At 42.5% G+C, this 22,519-nt stretch overlaps 1 protein-coding gene across 8 annotated transcripts in view; it reads right to left on the reverse strand.

The window, feature by feature from the left end:
* The window catches only part of KLF12 (Kruppel like factor 12), a 362,839-nt gene that overhangs the window by 109,009 nt on the left and 231,311 nt on the right, over positions 1-22,519 (reverse strand). For all 8 annotated transcript variants that reach the window (XM_043533937.1, XM_043533918.1, XM_037895230.2 and 5 more), the window contains one exon: positions 15,652-16,195. In XM_043533937.1, coding sequence (XP_043389872.1) covers positions 15,652-16,195 — 544 coding nt within the window. The remainder of the gene's footprint in view (positions 1-15,651; positions 16,196-22,519) is intronic.

Raw genomic sequence — 22,519 nt, forward strand, 5'->3', positions numbered from 1 at the left:
GGGTACAGTTAATTGAGGATTAAGGCCTTTTTCTTTATAGTTTCTTCCACATAAACTGTAACCAAAAATATTTTGCAGAGTTAAGAATACAGGCCAAATTGTTCAAATTCAGATGGCCTACAGTTAAATTTCAAAATCTGTATTTTGGAAAAAGTGGCCTGATTTTCAGTTGATGAGCATGTCCCACTGAAGTCAGCAGCTCTGAAAATAAGGCCACTTTCATTTAGAATTCTAACTATAGTTTTAAGAGATTTTTGCTTCCAGGTTTGTATATGCTGGCCACAGTTATTAAATAACTATTTGTAGTTATTATTGGAATAACAAACAACAGAATGTGAGAGAGAATAAAAAGATTTAGACAAGGGAGAAAAGATATGTTAGCAAATGGGATATGAAAAGCGATGAAGAGCCAGTGATGAAACTGGCAGACAACATGCAGCTTTACCCACACAGTGCATCTTAACCTTAACTTGTGTTGCACCTTTCCGGATCTCGCCCTCCTTTGAGCAGAGACTCTCGGTTGTGCTGAGCTATCTGGTGGTTTTGTGAAGTCCGAAGGAGGCTGGTGCTAGGCAGAGGGAATGAGTGAGTGTTAAGGGGACAACGTAAATGCTGAGGGTGAGTGTTGAGGGGACAACGTATATGCTGAGGGTGAGTGTTGAGGGGACAACGTATATGCTGAGGGTGAGTGTTGAGGGGACAACACATATGCTGGTAAAGATCCAAGGAGAGTTATAAAAATAAGCATTTTGTACTGGAAGGGGAGGCGAGAGGAATTATGTGCCCCCATTATCAAAATTAATCAAAAAAGTGCTTCCTTTTAGAAGCCAATCTTTCAACAGAAGAACAACCCAGCAAAAGCCTGTTCCAACCACTCCAGCACGAGGGCTATTACTTCAAAACCACAATTTTAATATTTTGACCTTTCATTTAAAATATACAATTAAAACAATGGCACTGTAATCAAATAAAATTAAACATATAGACAAAATTAATTGTTATATGTTTGCTCATATTAGAACAGCTATTGAAGTTTCATTTTCATAAAGGCTCACACATACCACCATTCTCCCCATTTGTAGGAAAAGAATACAATCATCAAGTTTAACATAAGTTCCATTAATAAAAAATATAAATAATTAAACATTTAGAATAATATATGTTGACTAATATATATTATATGAAATTATATAGACAATTTTTAACCATGATCTTAAAAACATTTTATCGCTGTGCCATTGGACAATCACTGACATTTAACCATTCTACCTCTCTGCACTAAATAGCATGCCCCACATTCCAATTATGTTAAAAAGAGACTAGGTGAGTTTGATATTCAGGAAACTGACAGATTAACAGCCTTGGAATCACATCATAGTGCAGGAACTGGCAGACATTACGCAAGCTTACTCAGTGCAGCTCTGCCAGTGCACCTCAACCTTGACTCATGCTATACATTGCTTTTCAAGTCTTCGCCCTGCACAGAGATGAGACTCTTAATTGTGCTGAGCTGTCTAGTGGTTTAGTGATGTGCACAAACATAGGATGAGCCCACCAGACTCACTATGACCTAATATAAGATATGCAGAAAATCTTTAGAGAGGAAAAGTATGGTACACTAATGCACTGCTATTGCTCCTGACACTTTCCAATTATAACCTGATTTTTATTTGCTGATCAAGTTTTCTGGAAGCTGATGCGACAGACAGTCATCCCACCAATAGGAAGGCTGAGACCCACAAGAAGTAATTTCACATAAATACACTATCTTAGATTTAAATCAAATCCTGGCCCTGGAGGTTTAAGATGAATGCAATATTTAAGAGCAGTAGAAAGCTAGGTAATCATCATTAGTTTTATTTATTTATTATTTATTATAGATTATTTATTAATCCCTTATTAGTTAAGCCATACAGAGTTAGCTAAGGCTTAAATGACTTATTAGGGGACCAATGCTTGCCGGTGTGAAAATAAAGAGACAAAATAGAATATCAGCATTCTGAAATACTGAGGACTGTGGTACTGTATGTTTAACCTCAGTACTTGTCTTCTGAATTAAATAATCTCTTTGCTAATAGCCTTGAAAATATGTATATACACAGACATATGCTGAAGTATCATGATATAATACTAACTAAATCATGTTTTTAGTTGCACTCTTAGAATGATTAAAAATCAATTTCTGCCTTCTGAATGAGTGTATGATATTAGCAGACAGTTTATTTTTGTTTCATATGTGAACCTTCACACTGTGCTTTCTATGATGAATGTACAGTATCCTGCATGCTAATTTAACAAATAGAATCACTGTTCAATATAAAGTGATTGCTTTTAACAGGCATTGAAAATGTACCAGATACCTACTAGCTGAGGCATCGAACCTGCCAGCCAGAAAAATGAAGCTCTCTGCCCTTCCCTCATCAGTGAGATCCAGGAAAATGCACTGAGTGAGAAGTTTGATGCAGGAATCAATGAATGAAATCCTATGGCCTCCTATGCAGGAGGGTACTGGGATCTTTGTTAGTGTGCTGTCCAGAGTCCCTGCTTGGAGATCTATTTTTCACATCAGTCTCTGGCCTGTAGATTAATAAATTTGAAATTTCAACCCTCTATAGCTACCATAAGGGAGAAGCTTTGCTTCTGTTGCTTTCCTTGCAAATTTAATATGTAAAAGTTAAATATCAGCTAACAGAAAATTATTTCTAGTAGTAAACTTTATTTTTGCAGCCAGGAATCTCTTCCAGGAATAGGAAAACAATTCCCCTGAATACCAATGATTTTCACATTCACAAGACTCTCAACAATACTGTTATTATTCTGGATGTGGGCTTGCTGCACTAACAATAAAGTACTGGAAAATATAATTTAATAAATTATTCAGCCTATAGGTCTTTGGATCAATGTTTTATGACTTGCCAGGGCACAGAAACATTGTCAGAACCCGCTCAAATACTAACAGGATCAGTGAACTGGTAAGCTCAGGTCCTGGACCATGTTAAAAAAAGAATATGCATTCCTGAATCCCAAAAACTCTACCTACCCAGAAGCACCACCAACGTGTACACCTCATCCAATAGCCACAGCCCGCCACAACCCCTCATTTTATCACCCATTTGCCTGGGGACTAGAAGCATCAACTAATGTTCACATATGTCTGTCTTGGGAGGAGAAAGAGTATAGTTGTCTTCCTCCCACAAGGTGGAGAAGAATGTGGGTGTCTGCCTGCACTAGCATTAATGGCTGCCAATGTTTCAAAAACCCCTGAATAATCCCAAATCCAGGAAATTCAAATACTAAATAGAGGGACTTGTGCTCATCTCCCCACGAAGTTAATGCCAGGAAATAGGTTAGAATTACAAATGTCTGGTCACATGCCATAACTTGAAGTCTATTCCCAGAGTGAGGGTGGGCGTGACCGCTATATCAATACTGGGCATTTCCTTTGAAGTTATGTCCCTCAAAGGCCTAGAGATCGTGGCTTAGAGATAGCCAAGTGACACACTGGATGTTGGTCTCTAAAGCTCAGTGAACACCACCTTGACATATTTTTTATTATGCCTGGGCACACCATTGTCATAGAACTGGGTGCCGTCAGCTGTGGACACTGCAGAATGCTAGAGGGCAGGTTGCCCTGCTGCAACATCCTGTCTTAGCTGAGAGGATCAAGCTCACCACCATGAATAATGACAGGAAGGGAAAAGTAAGCAAATATCAATATTGCTCTTTGTGATGAGAGTTATCTATTAGATTTCCAGTAACATAAGGTAAAAAGATAGTCTATCTATAATCCACACCCAACAATTTGATACTAACCATTTCTGAATATTGCCATCCATGACAGGTTTAGGAATCCAGCAGCCAGTCACTAGGGAGGGAAATACTGGAGCAGAATGTCATATATCCTGCTACATATTTCCAACAATGGAAGCAGCACCTCCAGATACAGATGCACATGAAGCATTTCAAAGAAAACCCTTTGAGACTGGATATTGTGCTCTAGTTTATGTAATATACTTTTGGACAGCTGTGTTGGGAAACCAAATCCTTGCTTTATAGACATAACAAATGTACTCATTGTGGGAAAGATGTCATTTACTTCCCCCCGCCCCCCCCACCTCACAAGCAGATAACTGCTACATGGAACACATATCAGATATTTTCCCTCCTATTTAACGTTCATTATCTTCATTTTTTGCTTTTGAAAATACTCCGAGAACACTAATCAGATTTTAAATCAAAACAGCTTGCTGTCTGGTAGGGCCAACAGAACTGGTCGATGTATTTAATAAAACTTTATGTACAAAGCAGCAGTATCCATGAACTTAATGGTCAGAATATAGAGTCTACAGGGGTAATTTTTATTACAATTTATAGTGAGATTACCCATACTCTACAGTTTTCAGATTTTATTGAGATTTTTATGAGTCTATGTGGCTGCAGCAGTTAACTGCACTAGGCATAGCAATGGTTCATGGTGAATGGGAACTGGCATCCTCATACATATTATGTTACTAATCTACCATAAGATATTAATTGTCATTGTCCAATCTAAGGCATTATTTAAAATCATTTCACAAGTAAAATAATTTGCTGTAGCTTAATAGCGGTGTGTATATACAACTATGGATGGATGTAATATATGCACATATTTATGTATCTCCGTCCATCTGTGTGTACATATATAAACATGAACATTGATTTTTCTTTAAACAACGGACTTCTTTTCACTTTAAACTGTCTGAATGTCATAAAACTCTCTCTCATGTATATGAAACCGAACTACTGAAGCTATTAAAATCTAAATCACACCAATCATCTAATATACAAATACTCCATCACCAACATAAAACAAACCAGGGAAAACAACAAGAAAAAATATATTCAGGGAATAACTTGAACAACATATGGCAGAGGAACTATAAGGCAGTAAGAGATTCAAGTTTACAACTAACATACTTCAAGAATCCATTGGTATATAAGTTACTTTGGCCCCCACAGAAAATTTTCAGTAATTTGGCCCAAATGACACTAAAATTTAGAGGTGTATCAAACAAATAGGAGCTTAAGGGAGCAGAAGGCAGATCAATTGTACCAGGGCCCTCAGTCTGTAATATCTGTGTAAATAAAGTGAAATGGGAGAGGGTGGGACTCCAGCAAACATGAGGTACTCGGCCCCCAAATTTCTCTTGATGGGCCTGGTTACATATATGTTTTGTTCATATCCTAAACTGTATCACTTATATCAAAATAACAGCTTTGGGACTCAGTTCTAGCTTTTTTTACTATGATGTGCGCTGATGGGGATGCAAAGTTGTAGTAATTCTTTATGCACAAAGCAGGCAACGGCCAAATGCCTCAGGGCATACTCAGCAGCCCTCCTTATACTTGCTACAGAAAGATTTAGAGCGGAGATGGGCAAACTACAGCGGGCCTGATCCTCCTGGCCCAGGAGGCTAGCCCCCGGCCCCTCCCCTGCTGTTCCCCCTTCCCCGCAGCCTCAGCTCACTGCCTCGGCATAATGCTCTGGGCAGCGGGGCTACGAGCTCCTGGGGCAGCGCAGCTGCAGAGCCCGGCCTGATCCAGTGCTCTGTGCTGCGTGGTGGTGTGGCTGGCTCCAGCCGGGCGGCGTGGCTGTAGCGCTGCCAGCCACCGGTGCTCCAGGTAGCGTGGTAAGGGGGGAGGGGGTTTGGATAGAGGGCAGGGCAGTTCATGAGGGTGGTCGGGGCGGGGGTGTGGATAGGGGGCGGGGCGGTCAGAGAGTGGGGAACAGGGGGCTTGAGTGGGGGCAGGGGTCCTGGGGGGACAGTCAGGAAGGAGAGGGGGTATTGGAAGGGGCAGCGGGGGGCAGTCAGGGGCAGGGGTTCCGGGGGTGGCCAGGGGACAGAGAGCAATGGATGGGCAGGAGTCCCGAGGGGGGGGCATCAGGGGACAGGAAGCAGGGGGGGGTGGATGGGGCAGAGGTCCCAGGGGGGCTATCAGGGGGCGAGAAGCAGGGGGGGTTGGATAGGGGTCAGGGGCTGGGCCACGCCTGGCTGTTTGGGGAGGCACAACCTCGCCTAACAGGTCCTCCATACAATTTTGGAAACCCGATGTGGCCCTCAGGCCAAAAAGTTTGCCCATCCCTGATTTAGAGTACTTGTGGCACCTTAGAGACGAACCAATTTATCTGAGCATGAGCTTTCGTGAGCTACATCCGATGAAGTGAGCTGTAGCTCACGAAAGCTCATGCTCAAATAAATTGGTTAGTCTCTAAGGTGCCACAAGTACTCCTTTTCTTTTTGCGAATACAGACTAACACGGCTGTTACTCTGAAACCTGATTTAGAGTGTATCCCTCCCTGCCACCTCCCCAAAACAACAACAACAAACTATCTCCAGGTGCTAGCAAATATGGTATAGGAAGGAATGAGATGTAGACATGTCTCCTCTCTTTCAGACGTGTGAGGAGGAACTGGAAAGCCAGGTGGGCTCAAGTAGGGAGAAGCATCCAGCATCTTCACTCCTCCTACTGAGATCTGTGTGTGGAGTGAACATTCTGGTGCCAGCCTCCCTGCAGGACTGGTGCAGCACCAAACACTCTATTGGTGCCAAACGAACAATACATTTAAGAATGAAATATAGTCTTTTAAGAGGTCAAAATGTTTTGAACAAATGAATCAGTAGTTCCAGATGGGACAAAACTGAATTAGACATTGGCAAGTCTTTAGTATTTATTTTAAAATTAAAATAAAAGTCTTGTTCTGTAGGAGTCATCATAAATAAGCACTATTATTTTATTCTGCTTTCCTTAAAAACAGCCTCTGTCTCAAATGCATGATAAAACATATTTTATCCTACCAATGTTTTAATTCCTTCATTCTAGAAGAATTGCTGTTTCCCCAGATTCTTAAATAAATAAAGCGCCTACAGTAATGTGAATTCCACCCTAGGACGTAAGTCTCTTCTCTTTCTGTTTCACTCTGTGGCTACTCACTGCCATTCATTTGCTCCTTTCCCAGAACCACTGATGGTTCTGCAAAACAAAGCAGTGGGTGTATTCAGCTTGCAAGTGTTTTAGATATCCAGTGAATGCATATGAGGAAGCTTGGGTGGAGTGTGTTCAGCCTCAATGGATTTTTGTGCACACCCAAAAGAAAAAAAAATAGCAGAGAAACGCCACAGGTCAAAACTAACAGTGAATGGAGATGCAGAGGGATGGAAAAATCAACCTTTCCACATAAAACAACAAACACAGTTTATACAGACCCATATTACCAGACCTTTAGAGTCATGGTACAACTTGAATAGTCCTTATTGTTGAGTTTCTAACTTTATAGTATAAACTGCTACTTAAGACAAACGGTCTCCTATGGAGTGCATCCTTAACAGCTAAAAAGACTCTATTACCAACTTACCAGGGAGTAAAAATAGTCTAGTAATGGGGTATTTCCTACTGTAAATATTGGGAATACCTACCCAAACTAGTAATGTTTTTCTTACTGATTAATATCTTAGCTACTGGAGAACATATAAAAGAACTTTTTAAATATATGTGGAATATGATGTAATAGGATGCAACAGAGGTACTCCTGAGATGGGCCTAAAATACACTATACACACAAACAATTACATAAAAACAAGTATGTGATCATATGCTAAAGTGGTCTGAATTAAGGTTACATGAGCAACCTTAATTCAGGTATTTCCCAACTTTTGAGTGCTTAACTTTGTTACCTTAATGTTTTCTAAACATAGGAAATTTCATCCCAAAAAACCAAAGTTTTAAAAAACTTTAAACACTGAAAAAACAAATATATCATTGTGTGAAACACCACCTCCCCACCACCACTTGAGTAATGGAGTGAGTTGTAGCATTAGAAGGCTGTTATCTTCCATGAGGACCTGCCACTAGAGGTGGATGGAGAGCCATAATTTGCCAGTGGGTTTCACATGTATTTTCTGACAGTAAATGAATGGTGATACAAATAATGGGATCAGTTTCAGGTTCTGTGAGGGAATGGTGCTCTGCTGGTTATCAACCCTTCTGCCCTCTCTCCCAGAGCTTCTCCTCTGTCTTCTTCTGCTGCTGTCACCATCTCCTGTATGTCTCCTCTCTTCCCCCCTGCCCCCCAGCCCGACTCCTTCCTCCTTCCCATCCCCAGCTCTTATCCTCTCCAGTTCTTCTCCTGCACCTCCTGCTCCTGTCCAAAGCTCTTGCTTCTATCCTCCCCCTTCCCTGCCCCTTTACACTCCTATTCTCCTCCCCAGTTCCCACCTTGCGTCTCTTTCCCTTCTCCCACCCTCCATCCTTCCCTCCTCACACATCTGGATTTAAGCCAGGCTGTTTCCTCCTTTCCCTTTCATATTGCCTAGTTACCAGCAGGGGGATCATTGAGAGCAGAGGAGGAAGTCTCCCTATCCTGAGTTCTTGGGCTCAGCACCAGTTTCCCACCACAGCCAGGAAAAGCATTTTCAGAGAAAATCCTCCTTGATGCCTGCAGTCCCAGATGAAGCATGCTCAGTTGCTCTGCCGGGATGATGTGCACCAATCAGTTGATGTGTAGGAGCTAGGAGGGGTTGAAGCTCAGTGCAGATAGAATCTTCCGTGAATTTAGCTGTCTGACTATAACATGACCATCTATTTGAGCATGTGTGAACTGAGATTTTTTTCAGAGGCTCATAAGTTGGTACATTTGTGCAAATTTCCACAGGGAGGGCAAAAGGCACATCCCTGATGAAAAGGTGACACCTTCAGCCATACTTCAAGTTCCTGAGCCAGGGTGGAGGTGCTAGAAGTTCTCAACAAAACAGCTGTACAACTTTTTTAACATTACAAATCAATGTATTTTCCCTTAATCTTGCTTTCCTAAACTGCTGAACTGTTTTAGCTGAAACTCCCAAACCCCAAAATCAGCCTGAAGCAAACACCTGGCATGGAAAATTTCAGCCCAAATGGTTAAAGTCTGACAAAGTTATGAGCAAGTGAATAAAATATCAGGCAAACTTAAGTGTAGGTCAACTACAGGTGCTACCTGCACCGTTACTTATCCCTTATAGCAGGGGTGCCCAAACTTCCTGTCACAAGCCCCCTTACCAGTTATGGAATCTGTCTACGCCCCCCCTCCATTACTGCACAGTTGGCTCAGCAGAGGAGTTTCGGCTGAAGGCAGAGCTGGGGGCTACCCTGGGGATGGGGGAGGAGCTTGGGCTAGAGGCAGAGCTGGGTTGGGGGTGGAGAGGGAATGAGGGAGGAACCGGGCTGAGGCGGAGCAAGGGTGGAGTGGAACTGGGGCTGGAGCTGGGTTGGGAGCGGAGTGGAGCTGGGGCTGCGGTTAGGGGGCACTCCACCTCTGCTCTCTGTGGGGGCTGTCCCAGGCCCCTCCACATAATCCCCCGAATGTTCCTCTTCTGTGCTCCTTAAGGGGTGTGCTCCACAGTTTGGGGACCACTGCCTTATATCAACGGTCATCATTGCTGAACAGAAATATGTTACTCAAGTCTCTCAGGAGTCTTTAACAGGTTGGAATGCTTTATATACTCCTGAGGGAATTCTGCGCTAAAAAATTAAAAATTCAGCACCAAAATAATAACAATTCTGTACACAATATTTACAATTTTACAAAATTCTGCAAATTTTATTTGTCAATAAATAAATATGGAGGCTCCAGCATGGCAGTGGGGAGCACAGGCCACTGGCTGCATGGAGGAGGGAGATCACCCTGCAGTCCCCTGCCCCAGGATACAGACTTGATGGTGAGGCTGCACCTGACCCTGACATAGTGCAAGGGCTGAGCCTGCCCCCAAAACACCCTGGGGCCGTGCCCCTCCGTGCTAGGTGCACCAGATGTGGGCAGACAGGTTTAGTCTGGCAGGATCCATGTGTGGAGGGGCTTAGTGTGGGGGGATCCAGATGTGTGGTGAGAGGGTTCCGTGTGCGGCAATCTGGGTGCAAGTGGCTCAGTGGGGGATCTGGGGTGTGGGGGTGATCTGGATGCACAGGGGCTTATTCTGGGGGAGTTCCAGGTGCTGGGGCAATGGGACTCTGCAGGGGGGTTCAGGTGAAGGTGACTGGGGCTCAGCAGAGGGGCCTGGGTGCCGGGTGGGGGTCCAGATGCAAGGGGTGGAGCTCGGCAGGGGCTCCAGATACAGGAGGATGGGGATCCGTAGGGGGGGTCCAGGTGTGGGGAGTCCAGCGGGTGAGTCCAGGTATGTACAGGGTGGGGCTTATCAGGATGGGGTTCAAGTGAGGGAGGCTCGGTGAGGGGTAGTCTGGGTGCAGGGGTGGAGGTCTGGATGCAGGAGGGAGGGGCTTGGCAGGGGTCCGGATGCAGGGGCGGTGGGGCTCGGCAAGGTGGCGGTTTGGGTGCAGGGAGCTTGTCAGGGGCATCTGGGTATGGGGGGCTCTGGATGCACAGGGGTTGGGAAAATGGGGGAGCAGCTCCCCGAGGCTGAGGAGTGATCAGGGAGGGAAGTAGAGGAGGGGTGTGGAGCAAATGGGGGAGTGGCTCCCCATGGCTGAGGAGTGATGGGGGCTTGGCAGGGTGGGGGCTCAGGTGTGGGGCACTCGGTGGGGAGGGGTTCTGGATGGAGGGGTGAAGCACATCGAGGGGTCTGGGTATGTGGAGAGTCCGGATACACTGGGGTTGGGTGGATGGGGGTGGATCTGATCCTGCACCATCTGGGGCATTGCCAGTCTCGCCCCCGCCGCCCCAGCAGTGCTTTACCTCTCCGTTGGCTGCTCCAGATGTCTGAAATCTCATACCCGTGCTACTGGGGAGGGGCACGTGACTGCTCTTGCAGCTTCCCTTTGCTCCCCCCATCATTTTCTGCAGGGAAGCAAAGAAATCTGGGGGCGGGGATGGGCGGGGGAAGAGGATGACATGAATTCTGCGAGAGCAGTGGTGCAGAATTCCCCCAGGAGTATTTATTGCAGTAACCAGTAATAGTGGTCACCACTTACCACACGAAAAGCATTTCCCAAAGTTGTTGATAAACCACAATGTAGTTGTCCTAATCCTGCAGCACTTACTGCGGTAAAACACCAATTGACGTAAAGGGGAGCTTTGCCTGAGAAAGGACTGTGGGGTAGGACCCATTGGAAATAATATTCCTAATTCTATGTCTAAACCTTCTTTTACTATATATAGAAAAATAGAAGTAAATTATTCAGACCTTTTAGCCAGGCCACTTCACTGTGAGTGGTCCCTTGAAATATGTGTTATGCTAAACAGTCTGTTCCACCTTGTATTTAGCTGTGACACTCCGAGTAAGTTTTCTTGACCTGAAAAAGAGCTCTGTGTAGCTCAAAAGCTTATCTCTCACCAACAGAAGCTGGTTCAATAAAAGATATTACCTCACCCACCTTGTCTTTCCCTGCATTAACACTGGAAGGTCACTCCTTACCCCTCAGTTTATCCAGGTTCCATCAAATATTTTTATGCATCCTTATTAAGCCAACATTTTTGTTAAATAAGATTTTTTTTCTGAAACTACCTATTAATAATAGTGTCGTTCCGTAACAGTCTGCAAAGTCCCACTGATGCCAACGGCAGGTGTGGATGCACAGCATGACTGGGTCTAAGTCAGTGTGGGTTTGATGGTGCTGAGCAGCCACAACTCCCACTGACTGCAGTAAGAGCTCAGGGTTCTAAGCACCTCTCAGGCTCAGGCTCTGCTTGCAGACTGAGACTTTTCGTCTTTGTTATAGGTAATTACTCCATGTCCGTCCCCCCGTCCCCCCCCAAAAAAAAAAAAAAAAAGCGTGTAAATGCATAAGATAAGAGCTGAAAGTTTAAAGGAGATATAGTCCTAAAATGCTATATTAACACTTTCGGTGTGACAGTCAGAATACAGCAGACACAGAAATGAGAATGCAACTTCGTTTGTATACTGTATACATTTTCAAATTTCTGTGTACTGGCCAGTAACCAGTAAAATGAATGAGTAAGTGTTGGAGCAGCTCCTGTATAATGAAAACGTAAAAAAAATTTGAATTTTAAAATTGTTTTTCAAAGGGGAATTCACGAGTTTTGTACACACACATGCGCGCGTGCGCTCCCACGCATTAAGTCTGTGGACAAACTATGTTTCTTTGCATTCACACCTGGCCCTCAGTTTTGGAGAAAGAGTTTGAGATAATGGAGGAACATGCAAATGGGGCATTTCAGACATGAGTTGAGATGGAAGATAGTGAAGATGACACTCAAACAGTAATCAACAAGATAAGGAGGAGAATCAGGACAGCAAATAAGAGGAATAAAGCAGAGGAGGAGATCCTGAAGGTATTGAAGGGAAAAGAGAATTCAAGCAGAATAAGAACAGAGAAGTGTCCTCTTGACTTAGCTAGAAGGCAGCAATTAGGGATCAGGGAAGTTTTGTTGGAGAGAAGAGAATCCAGATTGTATGGTTCAAGGAAAGAGATAGGGGAAGAAATGTAGGCAGTAGGAGCAGAGAGCACATTTCAGTGCTTGGGCAAAAGGATCGTTTGGAGATGAGATTTTAGAGATCAAGGGAATGTTTTCTTAATATATGTTTTTAGTCAAAACAAAAGTAGCTGGATGGATGGCTGGACAAGGAGACAGAAGAAGAGGAAAACACACTCAACAATAAAACTTATGGCACTGATAGAGAAAAGTATTTATTCTGCAAAGCACTTAAACAAGTGCTTAACTTTAAGCATATGCTTAAGTGTCAATGAAGTCAACAGGACTTAAGCATGTGCTTAAGCACTTTCCTGAATTGGGCCTACTAACACAAATACTACTTTTGACTTGGATAAAAGCAAGGCACAAAGAATGCACAGATTAAGAGCTAAATTCTGCTATTGACAATTGCTCATGTTAACTGAAGGCAGAATTGGTCTCTAAACATTTCTTTTTACATTTATATAAATTGTCAACCATCAGGTGAAAGTTGAAGGCACACACAGATTTTAGATAGTTCTGAATCTGCATGTGTCATTCATTTGACTGGAGGATATTGGCACCAGTTTAAATTTCAGAGCAATGCCCTTTTATTATCTGTATATATTTATTACTCACGGTATGTTAACCAAAAAAGCTCATCATTGAATTTAAACTGTGATGTGCATATATGAAATTAAGGTTTAGCTGTTAATTTATGCAAAATATTTGGTTTATTGCCTTTCTTATTTGTATTGGTTTACATAACAAAGAAAGAAAACACATGGCAGAAAGAGCTAACAAAGGATGGCTATCTGTTGTGGATTGTTACCAGTATCAGGGGGTAGCCGTGTTAGTCTGTATCCACAGTTTTTGTGGATTGTTACCATTATCCTTTTATTATAATTATTCAGATTAACTTGTACATTTCTATCAGAAATATCAGTGACAGCAGAAAGGGTGCAGCTGAAGAGAAAAAATTAAAGGACAGCTTAATCCCTTCTTTTTCTCTAGCTGTACATTTAAGAGGTGCAGTGGTGCTGGGTAACGATCTCTGCCAATAATAGCACAAAGGAGAGGTTGTTTGGGTAGCTCAGTATGTCTGCATCTGAAGCTTGTGGGCTGAAATCCCTACAGTACACTAAATTCTGGAATTTTGCTGGTGAACGGGGGTAGTGAGTTTCCACTCTCACAAACTGGGAAAGTACTGACTACAGATGTAGTTGTAACCATTGCCAGTTATCACCTTTGAAAAGTAAACCAACAGTTTCTGTACCTCAGGACAATACTTGTCAAGCTCAAGGTCAGATTCAGCTCAATCCCAATGCAAAACTCCAAAACCAAACATCAAGTCAAGATTATTTATTTTACAACTGTTTGACAGTATGTTGCACCATGCTGCTTTCATTTATCATGTTTTACATAATGGCATAGGGCCCTAAAATTATGTCATTGTGTAAAGCGTAATAAAATGTCCTAAACCATCATCATTTCCAGTCTCAGAACAAAAACCAGATATATTCTGAGTTAGTTTTGCATGTTCTGAGCCTATAAAGAGGATAAGTTCCATTTTTAAAAGAGGCTTGGCTAGTTGACTTCCATACTAAAGCTAGGGGACTGAGGCAATGGGAGGGGAAAAGCAAAGATTTATGTACAACATGATGCAACTAAAAAACATAAAACCCCACTACTGCCATCAAACATAATAATATTACACCAGAAATAGACAGAAGAGTCAAAAGAAACAATCCTTTGGGACTGACTGCATGAATCTCTTAATTAAGCAATAAGAAACTCTAGGCATATTATAAAGCATAATGCTAAATGCTTTTCTGTCTCATGAGCCCTAAAAGTGAGATTAAACTATTAATACTCTCCCCTTCAGCTTGGAGCAACAGCTCATTGGGGGGGGGGGAGGGGTGCGGAAATGTGTCCATGTTCTACTTAGCAACATTCAATGATCCTTGATTCTAGCCTCCCTAAAGGTTCCCACCATTACCACTAATATCTTATGAAGCACCAAACACCATAGTATCTAGACCAGAGGTGGGCAACCTGTGGCCCGCATGCAGCCCATCAGGGTAATCGGATTCCAGGCCGTGAGACATCTTGCTGACATTGACCGTCCACAGTCACGGCCCACCGTTGCTCCCAGTGGCCGCGGTTCGCCGTTCCTGGCCAATGGGAGCTGTGGGAAGCGGCAGCCAGCACTTCCCTGTGGCCCACGCTGCTTCCCAAAGCTCCCATTGGCCAGGAACGGTGAACCGCGGCCACTGGGAGCTGCGGGGGGGCCATGCCTGAGGACAGTTAATGTCAGCAAAATGTTTCATGGCCTGCAAGCATATTACCCTGATGGGCCACCCTTCTCCTGTCTCCCTTCCTCCCCACATCTCATCAAACTACTCCTCTTCTGCTTTCCCAATTCCTTATATTTCCACCTCACCTATAACTTCCGTGTCATTTTCTTGCTCTCTCCCTTTGCCCTTACAAATCTTCAGCTCTTCTCCACTCTCATTTTCCTCCTCTTTGGAGATCTTTCTCAATGCAGGCCCACTGTTCAGCCCGCACTCTCCTCATGCATTCTCTCATACTTTCATGCATGCATCTTGGGTTCTATTTCCGTAAAACTGATTTGCACTATTCACATTCCCTGTTTTCTCCCTTCCATTCTACTGTTCATTCTAACAGAAACAACCTGAGGCAGGGTCTCCCACTGGCCCTCCTTAAGCTGAATGAAACCTGGCTCTATACCTTCCACTCCGCATCTGTCACTGGTTTTTACTTTGGAGGCCTTTCCTTCTCATACTCCTGCAAAAGGGCTGTTCTCAAATTGAACCTCTCTTTGCCTCACTCCTTTGGTCCATTCCAACTATCTGTTTTCTCCCTGTCCTTCTGAGTGGCTTTTTACTACATTCCCGTCCTCCTATTCCCTAATTTCAGTGCCAGGCACTCAAATACCAAAGTGCTGATTATTAGTCATGATGGAAAAAATGTATCTCTGGTGCCACTCTATTGACTCCAATTAAGTTACACCAGGGATGAATCTGGCCCCATCTGTTCTTTAGTTTTAAAGTTTTTTAAATTTTGTGGTAAAATAAGCTTCAGCAGATAAAAAAAATAGGTTTATAAAGTTAACAATGTTTTCAGAAACAATATTATTCAGCTCCCGCAGGTTAATTTATGCTTTACAATGTTGACTAGCCAACTTTACAGCTCCTGATATGCAAGTGGTTTCAAATGAGCCTGGGATATGCAAATCCAGTTTGTCTTACCTTTAACATGGCTTCTCCCATCCTCCAACAGTGGTACCACTATAGTGTTATTCATATTTCCCGGTGATCTCACAGCTGTGTAGACTACAGGTACCGACTGCACCACCACTGGAATGCGGTGCACGTGACTCATTTTGTTGGACTGTAAATTCATGGGGCTTGAAGGTGGTACTGGATGGATTATGTGCAAAAACTGCTGGCCTCCAACACCAGATGCAGAGGCCACAAGAGGGCCTGGAGTTAATACTGATGGCACAGATGCCGCTGAAGATACTGATGTTATTACCGTAGGGGAGGAAGCTGGCCGACTAGAAGAAGAAGAAGTTGAAGTAGAAGAAGGAGAGGAGGCTGATGCTGTCATGGAAACCGGTGAAGATGAGGCTGCTGTAGGGGATGACCTGGCTTTGTTTATTGACAAGTCCACTGGTTCAGTCTGTGTCTGGAAATGGTCTGTAGATAATGAATCCTCTGGGGGATCTGCCTTCATGTTATTGAGCAACAAGGGTACAGCTTCCATGTCTGGATAGTTGTGGACGTTTGGAGACTGTGGGGAGAAAAAAAGAAACATGTTTATATTTTTAGTCGCTGATATTAAATATTTGGCTAAGACAATTTAAACATTTAATTGACAATACACATTTAACATGCAGTTCACACTTGGTTCTTAAAGCCAGTGGAGTTTTGTTTCTGTTCAATGTGGCAGCTCATGGCTAAAGGGGCAAAACATCAAAGTATAAGGTGAAAAATATGTGTACTTCATCAGCAATATAAAATCCAACTAATATTTCCACATCATTGAATCGGAACAACATTTCTCTACTGGCTTACCATTAATAGTAGACAGGATTTGATTCCAGATTGCAACACTGCAAAATAACCTGTAAAAAGCAATTGCTGGGCTTTTTCAGACCTCAGTTAATCTAATAAAACTCTTTCATACAAAGATACAATTAGTAACCTTTCTGTGTGTTTCTTCTACATCTAGGCAGCTCAGAATATAGCCTCATAATCTCTAGAATGCTAGATATCTCAGAATATCATTGCTGATGAGCTAATAAGAAATGCCCCAAATCCATTGCTTCAGACACACTAACTAAGCCATTTTTGGTTGTGACATATGTTTCTTGTTTGATTTTAACTTAGCCTCTAGGTGCCTGAATTCCCCATCCATAAAATGGGGATAACAATTCTTTTTTTTTTTTTTTGCCCTCCCCATGCTCCCTTCACATATTTTTAAATGGTAAGATCTTTGGGTCACGGATAGTCTCTCTCTCTATGTATGAATGATATGTACTTATGTATACATGTACACCCGTCTCTGTTGGGGCCTCCACATGCTATTGTAGTACAAATAATCAAAACAATATTATATGGATAATGAGAATAATGCACACTTCAATAGATAATTCTACACGCACATACAGGATAGAAAATACCATGCTTCAGGGCACACACCAATCACTGACTAACGTGATTATAAAGAAATATTCTTAATGAGAAAATTATTCCATAACTGTCCACTACGTACTCTTGTGCCTTCCTTTGAAGCATCATCTGAACTACGTGGACCACTGGTCTGGGAATTTCTATGTTGATTTTGCCGTAAAGTGGTAAGTAGTTATAAGAATGGGACAGAGGAAAATGTATCTTTTTGACCATACAATTTACCACATTGAATCACAGACTCATAGATTTTAAGGTCAGAAGGGACCATCACGATCATCTAGTCTGACCTCCTGTACATTGCAGGCCACAGAACCTCACCCATTCCTGACAGTGAACACTTTTTAGCTCTTTTACTTTAAAAAAAAATGAAAATTACATACATGATGTAGCGCAGATTGGTTGCTACCACAATCATGTCACACCATTTGACAAGGTTAATCTCAGAACAGGGCTCTACATTTTATTGTGGTAGTTCTGACTAGTGTTTTGAAATAGCTGGCATGCTGAGACCCCTGCCTATCATATTGACCAGTACTGTCTCATTGTACTACCCCACTTGTCTCCACCTGTTATTTCTTGTCTTATACTTAGTCTGTAAATGCCTTTGGGCAGGTATTGTCCTTTTGTTCTGTGTTTATACAGTGCCTTGCACTAATGGGGTCCTAGTTCCTGTCTTTGTCTCCTAGTGCTAGAGTAATACAAATAAGAAGTAACAATAGTAACAACAATAATTTCCACACAATTATACTGAACTAGGTTTCAACTGTGAAACTGCATTTGAAAACTTAACAAACCCCACAAGAATTTCCTAAAACAGAAATGAAAATCCTCAAAAATCAAGAGGGTTTAACCACGTCTGTACTTCAGTAAATTCAGGATTCCGATAATTCATTTTAGCATTCATTGTAAGAGACAGCAGGATGCATTTGAAGCCACTGATGCTTTGGAAATCTTGTACGTAAAATAAAAATGGTACAGTCTCAAAAAGTACCCCCTATTTTGTTCGGGTGGATGGGACCACATAGTTCTGCACCACTGCTCCCTGCTTGACACTGACCTACTCCAGAAAGAATCTGCCATTTTGTATGGATCTCTGTCTGCCATCGAGGACATTAATTGAGGTTGCAAAAAGCTCATATATCAGTTGTGTTTGAATTCAAATTCTAAACATTAGATCATCATTATTTTCTGGAAATGTATGGTATGAACAAACATTTTCCACCAAGAAGTACTATTCTAGCCTTAAAAAAGTAGGAACTCTTTGAATGAGAAAATATATTAACCCACATTCTTAAACAAGGTGGGGGGATAGCTGAATTCTCAGCATGTTATTTTTTAGCATCGCCCTAGAAATGTAATTAACTATTGCCTTCCTGTCACTGAACAATGACTTTTACAGTTAAATTTAATTAATCTACCCACTTCTTATTCAGTAAGAATAAGACCGGAAGGGTCAGAATACCATCGCTAAAGGGATCAGAGGAAAATATAGTTTTAGCTGTCCATTCAGCTTATGAAGAATGTTGAATGTAAAGCCAATGGGGCTCTGTTCCAGCCCTGCCCTTAGCCACCTTTATCACATGAGCTGGTGATGTTGGGACCTAGCACTGAAAAACTGTTTGACATCTGGAAAGGACTTTTGCCATATGGCTACACTGCCAAATTGCTGGCTGGATTTTTTCACCTCTCATCAGGCATCCAGGGAGGTCTGATTGGAGGGAGCGGGGAGTGTTCACTTAATGGTCACAACTTTGGCAGGTTCCAGTGCAGTTGGTGGGCTAAAAAAGGGTCTGATTACAGATCACTGTAACTCAGTGGGCTGCCTGGGTCTGACCCAGAGTACAACATGACATGGTGATGGGTGTGCCTCTTTGTCTCACACAGCATTTGGCTGCGCTTATCTCATAGTTCCAGCCTCCAACGTGGGGGTTCTGGGTATGCCTCATGGTGTAGAACGGGCATTTCTTTCATACTCACCATCAGGGTTTGTAGAGCTTGGGGCCTTGGTGCTCAGTTAACACTGGCACTGGAACAGTCCAGTTGGGTAGTTTGAGGAGTGGGTCCACATTGGTTAAGCGTTTTTACTAAAGTTACTGCCTCTGCATTTAACAATATTCTAGTGTACATCTCGTCTCCCTTTTAAAACTTGAAATCAATACTTCCTATAGTGCTCTGCTTATAAATTTGCCAGTAACAAATACTACCAGGATCTCTATATGTATCAGCCCACTGCTACTAGATTGGAAAAGAAAGTGAATCCGACACATCATAAAAACAAAACAAACAAAAACACCCAAAAATCAAAAACATTATTGTGCATTTCAAGACTATTGTATAAATATGCTGGATGACACCTCATATCATGCTTTTCAAGCCTATCTACACAGAGTTCTACTTTGTCACCTTCCCACTGTTTCCCTGAATTTCACCTTTCCTTGCCATACTTTAGTCTATATTCTAAAGCTGTCTCCCATGTCTATTCTAGTCATGTCACCACTCCTTTGAATCTTTTCCTTGGTTCTTGTCTATATCTAAATGATGTAGGGCTTATAATGTCTGCACACCAAAGACACCTAACAGATCTGGGGAATCAGCAGAGGCTATAAACTCTACAGGACCAGAGAGATTCTTGGAATCAGCAACCCTTCTGGTGCTGTACAACTTACAAGCTTCACAGGTTACTCAGCCCCAGTCAGACTGTCTACTCTTGTGGAGTTTTTTTGCCCTGCCTGATGGAATTTATAAACTCCAGCAAAGAGCTGTCAGAATCTAAATTCCTCTTGCTCCCTGGCAATGTTCTCACCAGGACAAACGCGGTTGTTATAATCTGCATCAAAAGTCCTTGATGAGGACAATGGAATAAACTAAGTTTAGAATTCACACACTGGCTTTGAGACAAGAAGTTAAAAAAAAAACAAGTCAGAAAACCTCCAATTATTTGAATGATCACATATCACAAACACCTTGTCTGATTACCATCAAACTGTCCCATGTTATTTTCCACATGCAGTGGAACTTAGCAGTTTCAGATAAAATTACTTTGTTTTGGCAAAGTTAAAGGAGAGTAAAAATCAAACTTGTCCTGAAAAACAAGTCACAATCAACCACAATTGCTCCCTCAAAATGGGGCTCAGCCATCTGTGCTGTCAGAATTAGGGTGGGCTTAAGTGCCATAGCTTTCACCTCTGATTTTCATGCTTGGTGAGCAAGATTTAAGTGACCAAGAATATCTTACTAAGGTTTTCCTAATGCTTCACTTTCAAAAGAAAAACATACTAGATTCCAAATAATGAAAATTACTTAGCATAGCACAAATAATTCTGCTTTAAGTAACACAATGATATACTTGGAACTCTTGTACAAGAAAAAAATGCATGTAGAAAGATTGGATTTAAGGATGTTTAATCTGATAGCTCCGTTTTCCCTCATTAAAATGGAAATTTTTCCTACTTCTTCATACCTTTGGTAACAGCTCAGACTTGGAAATGGGAGAAGTGGTTTAAAAGGAAAAGAGATCCCTTTCCAAATAGCATTAATTTTTAAACACAAGTTTAACAGTGGACACAAATACATTTCATTTTCAAATCACTTATGTTTAAATAATGTAGTTCCAAAGACTGAGTAAGCATTAAAGTTAGTTGTTAATTCCACCTCCATTCCCAAGACTCACAGAAGAAGTACCAAAGGACTTCTCCACTGGCACTGAAGGAAGGCTGGTGACTACTTCTTTCGAAAGCCAATGTTATTTACGGCTTGGCTACACTTGCAAGTTAGAGCGCATTAAAGCAGCCTCAGACACTCTAACTCCTGATGTGTCCACACTGGCAAGGTACAGAGAGCGCCTGGACTGTGCAGCTGGAGCGCTCCTGGTAATCCACCTCCACAAGAAGCATAAAACTTGCTGTGCCCCAGTGAATAAGGTGTTGCATTACAGTGCTGTGATTGGCCTCTGGAAACGTCCCATAATCCCCTGAAGTCAAGTGGCCACTCTTCTCTTTGTTTTGAAATTGGCTACATGAATGTGAATATCCCCTTTCAAAGCTCCGTTTCTGACAGCCGGCATGCTTATCTGCTCCAGGACAAAGCCAGCCATTAGTGCGGAATGCTGCTGTTGTGAGTGGGTGGGTGGGTGTGTGCGGGGCGGGAGGGGGGAAGGGAGGTCTGCTACTGTCTGAACTTACAAGACAGCATGCTGACATGCTCTCAGCTCCCCAAAACACGCTCCCTGTCACACTCCACCCCACCCCCATTTGAAAAGCACGTTGCAGCCACTTGGACACTGGGATAGCTACCACAATGCATTGCTCTTTGTGGCGTTGCAAGAGCTGCTAATGTGGCCACGCCAGTGCGCTTGCAGCTAACAGTGTAAACACACGGCAGCGCTTTCCCTGCTGCAGTTTCCAAAGACTGGTTTAACTCCCAGCACTGTACATCTGCAAGTGTAGCCAGACCCTTAGACTAGGGGTTCTCAAACTGGGAGTCAGGACCCCTCAGGGGGGTCACAAGGTAATTACTTGGGGGGTGGGGGTTGCAAGCTGTCAGCCTCCACTCAAAACCCCGCTTTGCTTCCAGCATTTATAATGGTGTTAAATATATAAAAATGGTTTTTTTTTTAATTTATAAGGGGGGGTCACACTCAGAGACTTGCTATGTGAAAGGGCTCACCAGTACAAAAGTTTGAGAACCACTGTCTTAGACCATGGGTTGTCTGGCAGATGAAAGGCAAAAGTGATACATTTCTTGAATGTGAAGCCTAATTCTCTTTGGCATTACTAAGGTCATATCTACACTAGCAAGCTTACAGTGGCACAGCTGTACTGATGCAGCTGTGCTGCTGTAAAATCGCTTGTGTAGCTGCTCTATGCTGACTGGAGAGAGCTCTTCTGTCGATATACTGAAACCACCCCCAACGAGCTATGGTAGCTATGTCAGTGGGAGAACTCTTCCGCTGACATAGCACTGTCCACACTGGCGCTTCTGTCACTGTATCTTATGTGGCTTAGAGGAGTGTTTTTTTCATACCCCTGAGTGACACAAGTTTTATGCTGAGAAAAGTGCTAGTGTAGACATAGCCTAACTCTACCTGCTGCCATTAATCCTTCCCCCCAAACCTGAATCAATAATGTATTCAAAAAACTAGATGTTCAGCATAGATGTATCATTTATGTTTTAGTAGTATTATTAGATTCCTCCATTAAAGGGAGAAACTGAGAGAAATTCAATGCATGGCACAGTAATTTATAGGTAGGGAACAAGGCAATACTTCAAGAGAAACAAGAATCTACAAAAAGCATAAAACAATAATGGTGTTTGGCCTAGACTAGAATATTGTTTATCTACAGTACACAAAGCATATTTATAATATATTTCTGGACCCTGTACCTATACTTCAGTTTCAGGATAAAAGATAAAAACTTTATAA

This window comes from Chelonia mydas, chromosome 1, assembly GCF_015237465.2.
Source record: "Chelonia mydas isolate rCheMyd1 chromosome 1, rCheMyd1.pri.v2, whole genome shotgun sequence".
Taxonomy (NCBI): Eukaryota; Metazoa; Chordata; order Testudines; family Cheloniidae; genus Chelonia; species Chelonia mydas.